At 36.6% G+C, this 13,917-nt stretch overlaps 1 protein-coding gene across 1 annotated transcript in view; it reads left to right on the forward strand.

The window, feature by feature from the left end:
- The window catches only part of MYO3B (myosin IIIB), a 188,341-nt gene that overhangs the window by 72,834 nt on the left and 101,590 nt on the right, over positions 1–13,917 (forward strand). Inside the window, exons 9-20 of the mRNA XM_075153187.1 lie at positions 1,173–1,269; positions 2,161–2,277; positions 3,118–3,222; positions 5,980–6,063; positions 6,720–6,922; positions 7,303–7,401; positions 7,995–8,109; positions 8,502–8,628; positions 8,773–8,983; positions 10,082–10,229; positions 10,458–10,611; positions 12,588–12,676. Coding sequence (XP_075009288.1) covers positions 1,173–1,269; positions 2,161–2,277; positions 3,118–3,222; positions 5,980–6,063; positions 6,720–6,922; positions 7,303–7,401; positions 7,995–8,109; positions 8,502–8,628; positions 8,773–8,983; positions 10,082–10,229; positions 10,458–10,611; positions 12,588–12,676 — 1,549 coding nt within the window. The remainder of the gene's footprint in view (positions 1–1,172; positions 1,270–2,160; positions 2,278–3,117; positions 3,223–5,979; positions 6,064–6,719; positions 6,923–7,302; positions 7,402–7,994; positions 8,110–8,501; positions 8,629–8,772; positions 8,984–10,081; positions 10,230–10,457; positions 10,612–12,587; positions 12,677–13,917) is intronic.

A 13,917-nucleotide genomic window follows, 5' to 3' on the forward strand; every position in this document is an offset into this window, starting at 1 on the left:
CTTTACTGAATGAAGGCTGAGTAGGTTCAAATGTAGAAAGGGGAAAAAGGGGAAAAAAGCAAAAGCCTCATGCTTTTGGAACAGAATTCCATGAGTATATGAAGATATGATTAAAGAAAGAGAGAAAAAAAGACCTGCTACATCTTCACATTAACCTTCAACATTATAGATGAACAGTGTTTCCTGCCAAGTCACAGTACCATTTTGTTAGTGCTTGATATAATATTTAGCATTGTTTCAGGATGTGTGGTCGTGTGGTTCCTACTTTCTACATGGCAACCAATGCAGAAACAATCTGTCAAGGACTGTCATTGAGGATCAATGCTAAATGTTACTCAGCAGGATGCAGACTGTATCTCGGTGGGTGTCCTCCTACTATGCTTTGATTATGTTTGCTGTAAAGAAAAGCCTAGTTGTGCTTACAGCATTCATATTTCACCCTCTCTGTGGAAGACATATTACAGCCTCTTGATTTGTCCCTGTTTCAACAAGATGTGTTGTTTAAAAACATATACACAGCATTTTCAAAGATTCCTTCAGTATAATCTGATTATAAAGGGGTTATGTGACAGTTTGTCTCTGCTGCTTATTGTGTGGCTTAAATCTCTGAGCGCAAGCTGACTGAACATCCATACAATTTAGACTCTGATGGCAGCTGTGGTTCAAAAATGTTGTTTTGAGCCAGATCTAAGGTCATCTGAGGAGGCACTTTGGCATACACCGAGGTAACAGAAGGATTTTATACTACTTATTGCTTCTTATAACTTCGTTAGATGACAATACTATGGGCTGGGTACGTGGGTTGAAGATTTAATTAAACAGAGTGGTAGTTTATTAACTTAGAACGAGAAGGGAAGGGAAAAGAGGGAGAATTTTTTTATACTTTACTGTGTGAGTGGAGAGTAGTAAGCCTACAGATCAATCTTCATCTCTGAGCATTGATAAATAGATAGGGTTATATATTGTGAAAGAGAAAACAGATATTATACTGGACAGCAAGCTGACATACTGCTTTTATAAAAGGATATTTCAAGCAAAAATATGCATTTCAGAGAGCGTGTCTGTGTTTTCTGCATGACAAAAACACCCACCCATGACTTCCGATTGCCTCTTAATGTTTGCTGTCTTCAATACAGTTTTATAACACTGGTGCTCTACTAACAAACTTCCAGGCATGAACGAATACATACTAGAAGACCTTACCATGTGGATGGAGCTGACAAGTACTCTCTAGATGATGATCTGGTAAATCTAGAAGTTCTAGACGAGGTACTGTACTGTCTGAGTAGCAGTTTCTGACAATTGTGCCTCACATTTTGCCTGTTTCTGTTTTTTTGGCTTCTTCTAACAGAATGAGAAGAGTTCTTTCTTGCAAATTTTTGTCTCACCATGGCAAAGGAATTGTCACGTGACTGATCTGCCATCATCACTTCATTAATATTCTATATAGTGACATAAAAGCAGTAGCAGTAAATCCTATTATGTGGAAGAATTTAATTACAAGTGATGCTAGTTTAAATTATTTTGTGATTTTCCTGAAATGTGAAGTTTAGTCATGAAGATCTAGATTTAAGTGATTTTTCCTAAAATTGATTAATTTTTATAGAGTAATATGGTATCTACAGCTTCTGGATAAAACGTGATAAACCAACATCAGTTGCATATTTCACTATATCACCTATATGCAGAGTATCTGTAAATTTTTGCTTTAACGATCCTTAAATTGCATGACAGCAAAAAAAAGACATAATACTAAATTGTGCTAGTGTCCTGTTTAAAACAGTCTCTTACTACCACTTAAAATTTAATCCTTGAAAAATTATTATCCTTGTTTCATGGTCAAATAAAAAATTAAATGGAAATGTACTATGAAGTGCAGCAATAATGTGCATGGCCATTTTCTCTTCAGAAGGTTTGCTTCTCAGGCTGGCATAACAAAATATGTACTAATCTGGAAGTAGGAGTTGCCATTTAACGTAGTTTTATGGCATTAACAAGAATTCTGAAAACATTTGTTTGGTTTTGTGGTGTTGGCATTTGAAAAATAATTAGTAAAACTTATAATAAGTATTTCTTAATCAGTGTTCTCAGTATATTTACAAAAATCTTCCTAACTGGGAAAATACTGTTTAACTATCAAACTTTTTGTAATCTTCTCAGGATACAATTATCCATCAGCTGCAGAAACGCTATGCTGACTTACAAATTTATACTTATGTTGGAGACATTTTAATAGCCTTAAACCCCTTCCAGAATCTCAGCATTTATTCTCCCCAGGTAAGAGAGATTCCAAGCTGTGGACAGTACTCACTTTTTACATTTTATATTAACACCACTGGGTAGAATACTTAAGTAATGTTGGATTAGGAGCACAGACTAAACTGCAGTCTTTTCTTCTTCCAGAAAAGTGTGGCTACACTTTTTTTTTTTTTTTTTTAATTTGGTCTCATTTGATTTCATTCCTTTCTGCTTGGTGGCACAAATTCCACAGGAGGGATGAAGATTACCTCAGCCACAGCTGTGCCTCATCTGGCATTTAGGGCTTTCTTCTGGGAAACAGAAGATGGTTATGTGAACCTCCTCATGCTGAGGCTGTTGCTTCCTAAAGAATTGCTCTGACTATTGGGTTATTACGTGTCCTGTGCCATCAGCTGCCGCTCAAAAGAAACAAGTGAATCAAATGCTGTAAAGATAAAGGCAGCTTAATTCCCTACAAATATGAAGAGGGGTGGAGCCATAAATCTTAGTCTCCATGGGTGCCTAAATCAGGGTTGCAGGTAGAGGGACCAGATTTCAGATTCGCTGTTATCTTTGAAGTTTCTTTTGTATAGGTTGAATGCTTGTGTTTGAAATTCTGTTCCATGTGATACAGTTCTCTTCACTGTCTTGTGCGGGAAACATCAGAGTGCATTTTAGATGTTGTAATATGTATTCTGGAAGTTGGGCAGTGCCAAGAATTACCACTCTTCTTCCAGGTGATTCACTGGAAATTTTGTGGTAAAACAGGCAACTACCTTCTGTTGAACAGGCAGAAGATAGTCACTATCCTCTTTTCAGTTTTTAATTATGTAGCTAAGTTGCGTATTTTGACTATTGTGTGTTCTTTTTTAAATTTAGTTCTCCAAGCTTTACCATGGTGTGAAGCGTTCATCAAATCCCCCCCACATATTTGCCTCTGCGGATGCTGCCTACCAAAGTATGGTTACATTCAGCAAAGATCAGGCAAGAATCTGTTCATTTTGATTTAGATTTCACATTAATCGTACTGCCACTATGCTACATGGCTATGGCTAATGTTCTGTTGTGTTGTACTTTGGGAAATTTTTTCTTTAAACCTTTTATTCCTATGTCAGGAAAACCAGAGTAGAAATCCAGTCAGGTTTGGGAATTCCAAAGAGGACACAATGGCATAAAAGAAACTAAAAGGTCACATAAGATGATAGGGTTACCTGACCAGTATAGTTTCCTGGACACCCATGAAGTCCTGGCAGTTGACACCAGCTGCAGAGTGTTGCTGCACACTCTGATTCTAGCCTGTCTTGCACTGGGTATTGTAATAATTTACACCTGTGTAAAATAGGAGGGTCTCAATGCCATAGCAGATTAACAGAGTTTGAACCACTTTTTGGTTGCATAAAGACACTATCAAGCAATGGATAATCAGTTCCTTTAACTACAAGTCACAAAAAATAGGAACCATTAACTAATTTTTCTAGTAAAATATATTAAGGATAGGTCTAATATAGATTTAATAAGGACACAAATCCAATTATATAGCAGTGATTTTAATGAGAATGAAATACCATGCTGTAGAAGCTAGATTTCTTTTTATTACATTCTTAAGATTGTAACTTTGTACTCTTTCTAATTTGATGTTCTGTATATACATGAATATTGAGGGCTAATAATTATTTTTATTTGTAAAATCCTCCTGATTTTACTCTGCACATCACACAATAATTCATAGAAAATGCTTTTTTAAAATCACAAAAGCAGAATAAAATAATAAAAAACCTGCAATCAGGAAATAGCAAGTAAAGACGACAAATAAAAGGGACATTGAAGATGAATAAAAAAGGACTTCTACTGAGTATGTGAAAGTACAGTGGCCTGAGATGGCTAGTACTTCTTTAATGGCTTATATGCTCTTTGATGGACTCATTAAAGAAAACAAGCACTCATGTACAATAAGTTGTGTAAGAACTTGTTATCTGGTGAAAAAAATTAGTTTTGACATCAGCCCATCAGGCTAACATTGTACATCTTTAATATTATATGTTTCATACCTGTTTAAGAAGTAATTTGCATTTAGATCTAAACCAGTTTCCTATTTTCTGTTTGCAAAGGATTACAGGAGAGTGTTCATCTCCATTACCTGGCCAATGTTATGTTGGTTCTTCAGGTAAAGGTGCATTAGATAAACACTGTAACCAGATCAAAAACGTATTGATTCTGTTTGTTTTATCCATTGAGCTTTACCTTGTATTTTCCTGTGAAGCCTGAAAATTGACTCTAGGTCTAACATTTCTCCTGAAGCTAAAGACAAGTTCTGGCCAGTCCTACAAGAATTTTATGAGTTCTACAAGAACTCATGGGCTTTAACTGCATAAACTGTTGTACATGACTTCTCTAGTCACACAAAGACAATTAATTTAGGTATCGTAATCCTGTAAATCCATCATTGGGTTATCTGTTTCCAAGAAGAACAAATATACCCGACAAGAAGCAAATAAATGAGCTTCAAATGTCATACTTTGTTTAGAGTCAATCCCTACACCTGCTATCAGACACCACAAGACACCACCAGAGAACTGCTTTACCTTTCAAACCTTTTCACAAAGCTCAGTTCTATATGAAGTGTCATCGCATCAAGTATTTTAGGACCTTGTATCTTCTCCCAGCCAAGAATCTTGTATGTTCACAGTGTAGTGCAAATAATTTTCAGGTGTTTGCATAAAAACACACGAATCTATGCAACTGCTCAGTGTTAACATTTTAATTATATGTCAGTTGATACTGTACCATAAGTAGGCTAATATTTGTACTGGTGATCTGTGGAACATATGAAAAAATGGGAAAATAATAAATGCTGTTAGAATTCTTACTTGCTATGACCTGAAGTGTTCACGCTTCAGTGTTCAGGTGTGAACTGGCCTTCAGGGTATATCAGCCTTCTACTTCCTTCTCGTCCATGAAGCGTAACAGCAGAGAGGAGGATACCAAGTGATTTAGACCATTCTAACTAATCCCTGAGTCTGGAAGCCATTTGAAGAGCCTGTAAAATACCATGTGTTAAGGACTGCTGACTCAGGAAGAAGATGGCTATGTTCTCCCAGAATCATCCAATGAACAGATGCATATTTTTCTGAAATGTTTAGATGCTAGTTTGCTGTTCTAGCTTGAATATCAGCGTCACCTACAGAAGAATCTCTCTACACAGCAGCAATTATTTAAGATTAGTTTTAAAGCCAGGAGCAGACTTTTGGTCAGTGTGTTAAATACAGCTGTACCCTGTGTTTCATGTTGATTCATATGAAGTCAATGCAGTGAGCTCAGATGCACTGCTGAATTATGTCGCATCAACTGAGCTGTGGCAATTTTCTGAGTTTTAAGCATTTGAAACAAGCCACACATGTGCATAGCGTGTGTTAGCCTGTAGACGTAGTCACTCGTTTATGTGTCTTAGCCCTTAGAAATTCAGTCACTGCTTCACACATATGCATATTGCTACCAGGCATTGTGAGACACATTTTAGTATCTAGGAAATCAAGTATAACACTGAGCCTTTGCTGATCTTTCCCTTCAGAAAGGAGTTGAGTAGGGAGTTGGGAGTTGAGTTGGGAGTTGAGAAGGGAGTTGAATACCTTAAAGTATTTTGTAGTCTTGGTACTAAACATTAAATAACAGATAGGAGCAGTAATAGCTGAAATCGACCATGTGGTGAGCTGTGCATTTAACTGTTTTGTTTTGTGTGTTCAGTGCATTATCATCAGCGGGGAAAGTGGTGCTGGAAAGACAGAAAGTGCCCATCTGATTGTCCAACATTTGACCTTCTTGGGAAAGGTATTTCTTAGCCAATCATGTAAAACTATGAACAAATCCTCCCAACCCCACCTCCAATTTCCACTTTATTTAATCTTTAATACTTAAAGCTGCTCATGTGAATTGTCCCACTTGAGTTAGGGTCAGAGTAATCATGCATGTGAGAGTATTGAATTAAGATACACCCACACCAAGCCATTCAATATTTTTTTAAAGAGAAGGTGCCAGGTCTCGAGTGTTCAGTGCCTGTAGTTATCTACAGTGTTTATCACATATACCATTGTTCATTATATAAAAAAGAATGACAGATCTTGCTATGGCTCTCATCTTAGCAGCTCATAAACATTTAAATGTTATGAGTAATGCTATTAGTGCAAAATGATGGGAAAATCAAGTGTGTGAGGTCAACCTTAAGTAGGTGTGTTTAGTTTTTGATGGTTTTGGTACTCTAACTAATTACATGACACCTCAGAGGCAGAATGATTGCAAAGAAAGAAGAATTTGTTTTTTCCTACTTGTGGGAGAGTTCCTCAATTTGTTGGCCCTGTTGTGTAAGTCGAAAGGTTAACGCATACAAGCATAAAAAAGGGATGCTATGCTTCTGAAGCAAGAATTGGATTGTGGGTAAGCAATATATTCTTTTAATGATTCTTCTAATCTGTATCTGTTCTGTCAAGGCCAATAACCGTGCTTTGCGTGAGAAAATTCTTCAGGTGAATCCTCTGGTTGAAGCATTTGGGAATGCCTGCACTGCCATCAATGACAACTCAAGTCGCTTTGGAAAATATCTGGAAATGATGTTTACACCTACGGGAGCTGTAATGGGGGCAAAGATTTCTGAATATCTACTTGAAAAATCAAGGGTCATAAAACAGGCTGTGTAGGTGTATTAATTGTCTGTCCTTTCACATTTATATAATGTTTGGATTCCCTTTAATTCTCCAAAATTCTTTATTTTAAATGCTTTTGTATCTTCTGCTAAAGCAGTGATCCTTTGTACAGTGCTATGATGTCAAGAATAATCAGTTAGGTTCTTTTGGAGTTGAAGCCAGAGCTGCTCCATTCTTTGGAGAAATATGGTGGTTGGCTGGGTTTTCTGTGTTTTACACATTAAAACATGCACACATTTACACCATTAAAACAAGTGGGAGATTTGCTACCTTCTTCAGTGAGCTCATGATAAGAACAACTACTTTTACATTGTACAAGATGCCACAAGAATAAACACATGTGCTTTAAAAGGATACTTTTTTTTTCCAGGGGAGAGAAAAATTTCCATATATTTTATTATATTTATGCTGGCCTTTATCATCAGAAGAAACTTTCTGAATATCGACTTCCTGATAAAAAACCTCCTAGGTAACTATCACTCACTTGTTTTACCTGTTCGTTGTAATTAGCTATTGATCAGCTCTTGCTTTCAGTATGATGCCTTAAAATCTCTCTTAATCCTTCTCCATCCCTTAAGGATTTTTTTTAATCCTCCCAGGCAAAGAAAAGGATGGACAATAAGGCATTACATTATTTGTATTTGTTTGAGAACTTGACCTATTTAAAGAGGAGGAGGAAGAATCAAGCTTATTATTATGTAGATATTCTGTCATACTTTCAAATCAGGACAATCACCTTATGATTTGTTACTGTAATGCTTTAGTAAGAACCCAGAATATACTTTGGAGTTGTATTTTTTAATTGGTGTTTGTACTTTGGGTGCATCTGATCTGGGTGAGGGGATGTGTGTGAAATGTTGGTAACACTATAATAGATATTAACAAAGAATAAGCAAAAGTTAGTGAAACAGAAACAAAAACTTCTTATGAATTAGAAGTATGTAATGGGAAGATATTGAAATAAATGTTCTTTTCAGTTACTGAGATACTTGCGTTGAAGTCACTGGAGGTTGTACTAGCATATCTACTAGTATGGTGCTTTCTTTCTCCCTCTCTATTTAGATATATTGATAATGAAACTGGAAGAGTAATGCATGATATTGTTACTAAAGATTCCTATGGAAGACAATTTGAAGCGATTCAGCATTGCTTTAGAATTATAGGATTCACTGATGAGGTAAGAGATCCAGTTGCTAAACCATTATTGACCTTCTTTATAAAAATCACTTCCAGTGCTGCCTATGCACAGGCTGCCATTTGGTTTTGTGAATACACACCTTTGCCACAGAATCTCTCTTATGACAGAAGTGAGCTGTGGAAGCATAACCACACACTCAGAAGCCAAGACCAGCCTGAGGTCTCAGTTGGTACTCAGGCAAGTCCATTGACAATTCTGTATCATGCTGTTTTCTGTGTCAATAGGAGCTTACTTGAATTGTAGAACGTGGTCTCAGAGCGAGCTACAGGCTTTAATAGCCATTCCAATGCCCACCTTTTTCTTTCATAGCCTAAATGTGATCTATATATCTAATTGGATTCCTTAAAAGTGCTTCTTGTCATCTTTTACAGGAAGTGTACTCAGTGTACAGAATTCTGACTGGAATCTTAAATACCGGAAATATTGAGTTTGCTGCCATTTCTTCACAACACCAAACAGATAAAAGTGAGATTCCCAACCCAGAAGCCTTAGATAATGGTAAATACATTTTAGCATTGTCAGTTCTGTAAATGCAATTTGACTGTATTTGTGAGAATCTCTAACTCGTGGTAACAGTTGGGCAATGCTGGTGATTTCCACTGCATAATCATAGTCGTGTATCTTTTTTCCACTGTCTTTTAGCTGCTGCACTACTAAGTATTGGGTCAGAAGAACTTCAAGAGGCCCTAACCTCCCACTGTGTTGTAACACGAGGGGAGACTATTATCCGAACAAACACAGTGGACAAAGCAGCTGACGTGCGAGATGCCATGTCTAAAGCACTTTATGGCCGGCTCTTCAGCTGGATCGTAAATCGTATTAATACGCTGCTTCAGCCAGATAAAAATATATGGCAAGTTACACATCACTGAATCATGTGTATTTACTGTGCATATGTCTTTGATGGGTTCATCCATTTGTATATTTTTGATTTTACAGAAAGGGTGCTGTGTTTATTTTGGCTAAAGCTTCAAAATGGCTCTCATGCTGTGATACTGAATTCTGTTTCCAGGACATTAACCCCAACATTTTCAAAGAGTTGAGTGGAATTTAGCTATTGAAGTCAATGGAAATTGAATAGTTAAAGTGCTGTACAATTCTTTAAAAAGATGTTTCCTATGTAGTGAACATTAAAAGCATACCAAAGGCTGGTAAATAATTGGAGTACACCAAAAACCTTTAGTATGTATTCACAGTCCTTACAGTTCTTCTGCTTTTGTAAGCTAGTAATAAATACAGATCTTGGATTATTATTGTGCTGCTACTTGAGATGTAAGTGATGATTTTTTGTTTTTCATAATTATAGAAACGTTCACATTGTGCATCCTTATGATTTCATTGCCAGGTACTGATCTGTCTGCTTTGGTCTTTTCAAGCAGCTGTAGAGATTTTTAGAAACTAGAGAACCCCTTAGGTGATGTGAAAATGCCTCTGATCTGAGATCTCTACTTGGCACTTCACTATATCATATAGGCATATCCTCATCCAGACTTGCAGTTCTAGTGGTGACTGTGGTATAAGTACACTTGAGCTAGCACATGGGCTCTTAACCGTCCAGCTTGTAGCAGCAGCAGACTCGGTAATTACCCTTCTGACTGAGTATAGCAAAAACATACTGTTAAAGCTTGACATCTTTTGTCTACCTAGAGGAGCAGACAATAGATTTTATTTGGGATCTGCCTATTGAAACCACTTGTTTTAATAACTAAGTGTCTGTTATTATGTACCTATGATTCTCCTGCCTTCTTCATGGAAATTTGCAAGAAGCAAGTGGAAAACAAAAGTGTTAACGATGCTGAAGAAATGCACAAGTTGTCTTAGGTTCAAACACACTTTTTCTCCTCTCTTTTTGCAGCAGATTGAATCAATTGTGCAATCTTAATTACCCTGTTTGTTTTTATTTTAACTTGGTGTTGCCCATGATGAATTTTGTTTGTATTTTCACATACAGCAATGCTGAAAATGGGATGAATGTTGGAATACTAGACATATTTGGATTTGAGAACTTTGCAAGAAATTCCTTTGAACAGCTGTGCATAAATATTGCTAATGAACAGATCCAGTTTTATTTCAATCAACATATCTTTGCACTTGAGCAGGTAAGTTCAACTCTGATGAGGTCTAGTTGAATCAGCCATCCTGAACCATAGATCATGTTCAGGAGTAAATGGGAATGTGATTTCAATCCAAGATAATGACCTCTTTCAGTTGAAGTTTTGTAAATAATGTTGTTGGGGCCTATAGAGTACTGCTGTGCATCATAAATGTCCTAATGATGACGTTGCTTTTACTGGTTCAATATTAAAACTGTGCTGGTGACTTTGCAGGTGGAATATCAGAGTGAGGGAATTGATGCTACTACAGTGGAGTATGAGGACAACCGTCCACTTCTAGATATGTTCCTCCAGAAACCCATGGGTCTCCTGTCTCTACTAGATGAAGAAAGTCGATTTCCTCAGGCAACAGACCTAACTTTAGTTGGTATGTGCAAACAAAAATTCTGGGAAATAACAAATATCTTTTGAGAGGGTGGAATGACATCTTTCCTGAAGTTTTACTAGCCTAGTTGTTCTGCTGATGCTGTGCCATTTCATTTGACATGTTAAGAATATTTTTCATTATGCTTCATCATTTTTCTCTACTTACATGTTTTCTGTTCCTTTTATATTGCAAAAGTTATCTTATATATCAGGTGTCAAGAGCTTATTGTCTTTCTAGTGTTACAAGGAAATAACCTGTGTCTTGTCCCTGTATGTGAGGTATATCAAGCAGCATTTATCCCCATTTATTGAAGGGAATGCTGAGACATAGAGGAATCTTGTGTCTAGGACCACCCTGTGAGCAGCATTAGAGTCGAGAGTAAAATTTAGATCTCCCAGGCTCCTAGGCCCATGTTTATCCAATTAGAAAATACTGCTTCACTCCAGATTATCTCATCATAAATAGAAAGTGTGTGTTATTTCTGCTGTGCCATCTGGCTGAATATTTCCCTTCCTTCATGCATATTTTAGGTATATTTTAGCAAATCTTGGTGCCAACTTTAAAACGTGCAGTGCATGCCATGTTTAAAACTGTTGTCTTGCGTTTATTTACTAGTGCTACATTTTTTCCTGCGATATGAAAGAGAGTTCCAATTCCTTCAATGGAATGTGCAGCAGAGACTCAAACTATGAGAGAAAAATAACAGCTGCCTGTTGAATTGCACGATATATGTACAAGATTTTTCACTTCTGCTAGGCTGAGTTGAAACTTGAATTTAGGTCACAGATAGAATGAATGTTATGGTTTCATTCCAGTCCTCATTTGTGTACTAAAGCTGTGTGCTTCCCTGTGCTCCTATAAATCAGTTAATAGTGAATATTGAATATACACTTTCACAGAAGTACTTTCCTTGGTCCAGGGCTGATCAGTCTTACTGCTGATCTGTACACACTACAGCTGGGTCCCTCAAGGAGACAGGAAAGTGGGATATTTTGCCCTCTCCAGATGTGCCAGACAATCATTAATTCCACCACCCTCCTCCCCACACCCCCGAAATTCCAAATTTAGTTCTTTTTGCTTCAAATACAAGCTTGATTAAATGTTAATAGAAAGAAAAACCTAACACAAAATATTAATGGATTCTAACATTAGGAAAAACATTTTGATAATATTTTCTGACCTACACAACATGACAGAGAATTTTATCAATTGATCTGGCCTCAGGTCTCTAGTTGCTTGTTCATATAAAGAAATATAATAGCAAGTTTTACAGCATCAGCACTAATTTCATTACAGAATATTGAAGAGCATACAAAATATCACAGGGCATAAAAGACATTTTTCTTAGAAAGTGGTGTTTCTTTTTCTGTCGGCTCTTTAGAGGTAGTCATGGGAAACAGAAAGCCTCTTTAGAAGAGGTTTTAGATAGAAGCCTCTTTTTCTGTAGAAGTCCAAAGGTAAATGAGAGATAGTCCCAGCCTGGGGACATTAACATATACTTAAAACATGATGCACAAAGCTAAATGAGTGGGGAAAGGAAGATAGGGAAAATACAAATAATAGGCATTTAAGCAAGCGAGATATATGCACAGCTTTGAATGTACATAGTGGACATAAACCCACCCCAAGCCCTATATATACATACAAGCAAATTCATAGCAAAATATGAGAAGTCGTCACACCTTCTCGTTGGTCTCTCTTTCGATAGTTTTCCATGCACAAAACTATCCACAAACAGTGGGACCTGAAAGACAGTCTTACTGGGCTAGTTTAGATTGAGCTGTTCCATTCAGAAGTGGCAGCTTGCAACAAAGCACAGAGAAGCTGGCTTAGCTATTTCTGAGCAGTCTGATAATATATGTGTTTATGGTAGTTCTGGCTTCCTGAGCAGCAGAGTCTCCCTAATTAGGATGACGATTTTACTTAGCATGCTAAATCACTTATATCACTTATATATGTCTCTTATCAATGTCTAGATAAATTTGAAGATAACTTACGATGCAAATACTTTTGGAGACCAAAAGGAGTAGAACTGTCATTTGGCATTCAGCACTATGCTGGAAAGGTAAGGTCATGTGATTTTTATTTTGTTCAAATAACAGTGGAATGGTCATTATTTGTTTTATCCAAAGTTTCTGCTTTATGAATTTTTTTCTCATTTTGAGAGACAAAATGATAACATTTACGGAAACCTAGAATCTACAATAAAATGTTCATGTGTAGTAGTTCATTTTAGAGCCTATCCTTAGGGCTCTTTCACAAATTGTGTAGACAGTAACCACCTTTTATTCTGAAAGAAATCTGGCACCAGAAACACTATTACTGCAATGACTTCAAAGGAGCAACTCTGTGGAGCCAGAACAGGCTACTCAATTGTTAACTTCGTGTGAATGCTACAAGTAGTTCTCTGTGTGTGCATATATAAGTATATGGATAAAATGCAGTGTAAAGCGGCATCTGTAACAGAATTTAAAATCCTATAGAGAGCATTGGAAAGACTGGAGCTAGCTAGCACAGATGTTTTCTTGTACTCTGTAGCACCTAACTTCTGTTGTTCTCAGCAGTTCGCGTATTATTTTATATGGGGAATAACGGTCCGGTTGTTTCACATACCATGAGTTTTGCTTGTGATTTTGGGTCCAAATCTTTGTTTATAAACAAAATAAAAATGAAATAGCCATGCTTTATATAGTTATCAGTGAAGTCTCATCTCTGGCTCATTTATAAGACTCCAAAATTTTAAGTTATGTTCTAGTAAACTTTGTCCAGCTTTCTGGCTTGTTAAGAATAACCGTAAAATTTCACACAGGTTCAGTAAATTCTTTGTACCCAAATAGCCAAGTCATAAAACCACTACTGGCCAGTTCTCTGTTGCAGGAGAACATTCAATTTCTCTGTAAACTAATGGACTGCAGTGGAATTAGGCTAGAGAGGAATATTGATAGTGATAATGAAAGAAGTCTAAAAAATTACTGCAATTTAAAAAAGAAAAATAAAAAGTTAAGCAAAATTAACTAATTCTTATATGAATACAAATAGCCAGGCATTAATTTCTAATAAAAACAATTAAAATAATTTAAATAGATGAATGTTTTGTTTTCCTGCTGTCATTTTCAAAGCAGTGGGAAGCCTATTTTAATGTACCTAGATGTGCAACTTTCACACGTAAACTGTCAACTTAAGCTTTAATGAGGTATCTCTGTTATATTGCATCATGTGTACCACAGTTTGACATGACAAAGCATAATACAACATGATTTATGCCATTTAACCCAATCTGATGCGCAGTGACATGCTATGAATATA

The sequence above is a fragment of the Calonectris borealis genome, chromosome 6 (assembly GCF_964195595.1).
Source record: "Calonectris borealis chromosome 6, bCalBor7.hap1.2, whole genome shotgun sequence".
NCBI lineage: Eukaryota > Metazoa > Chordata > Aves > Procellariiformes > Procellariidae > Calonectris > Calonectris borealis.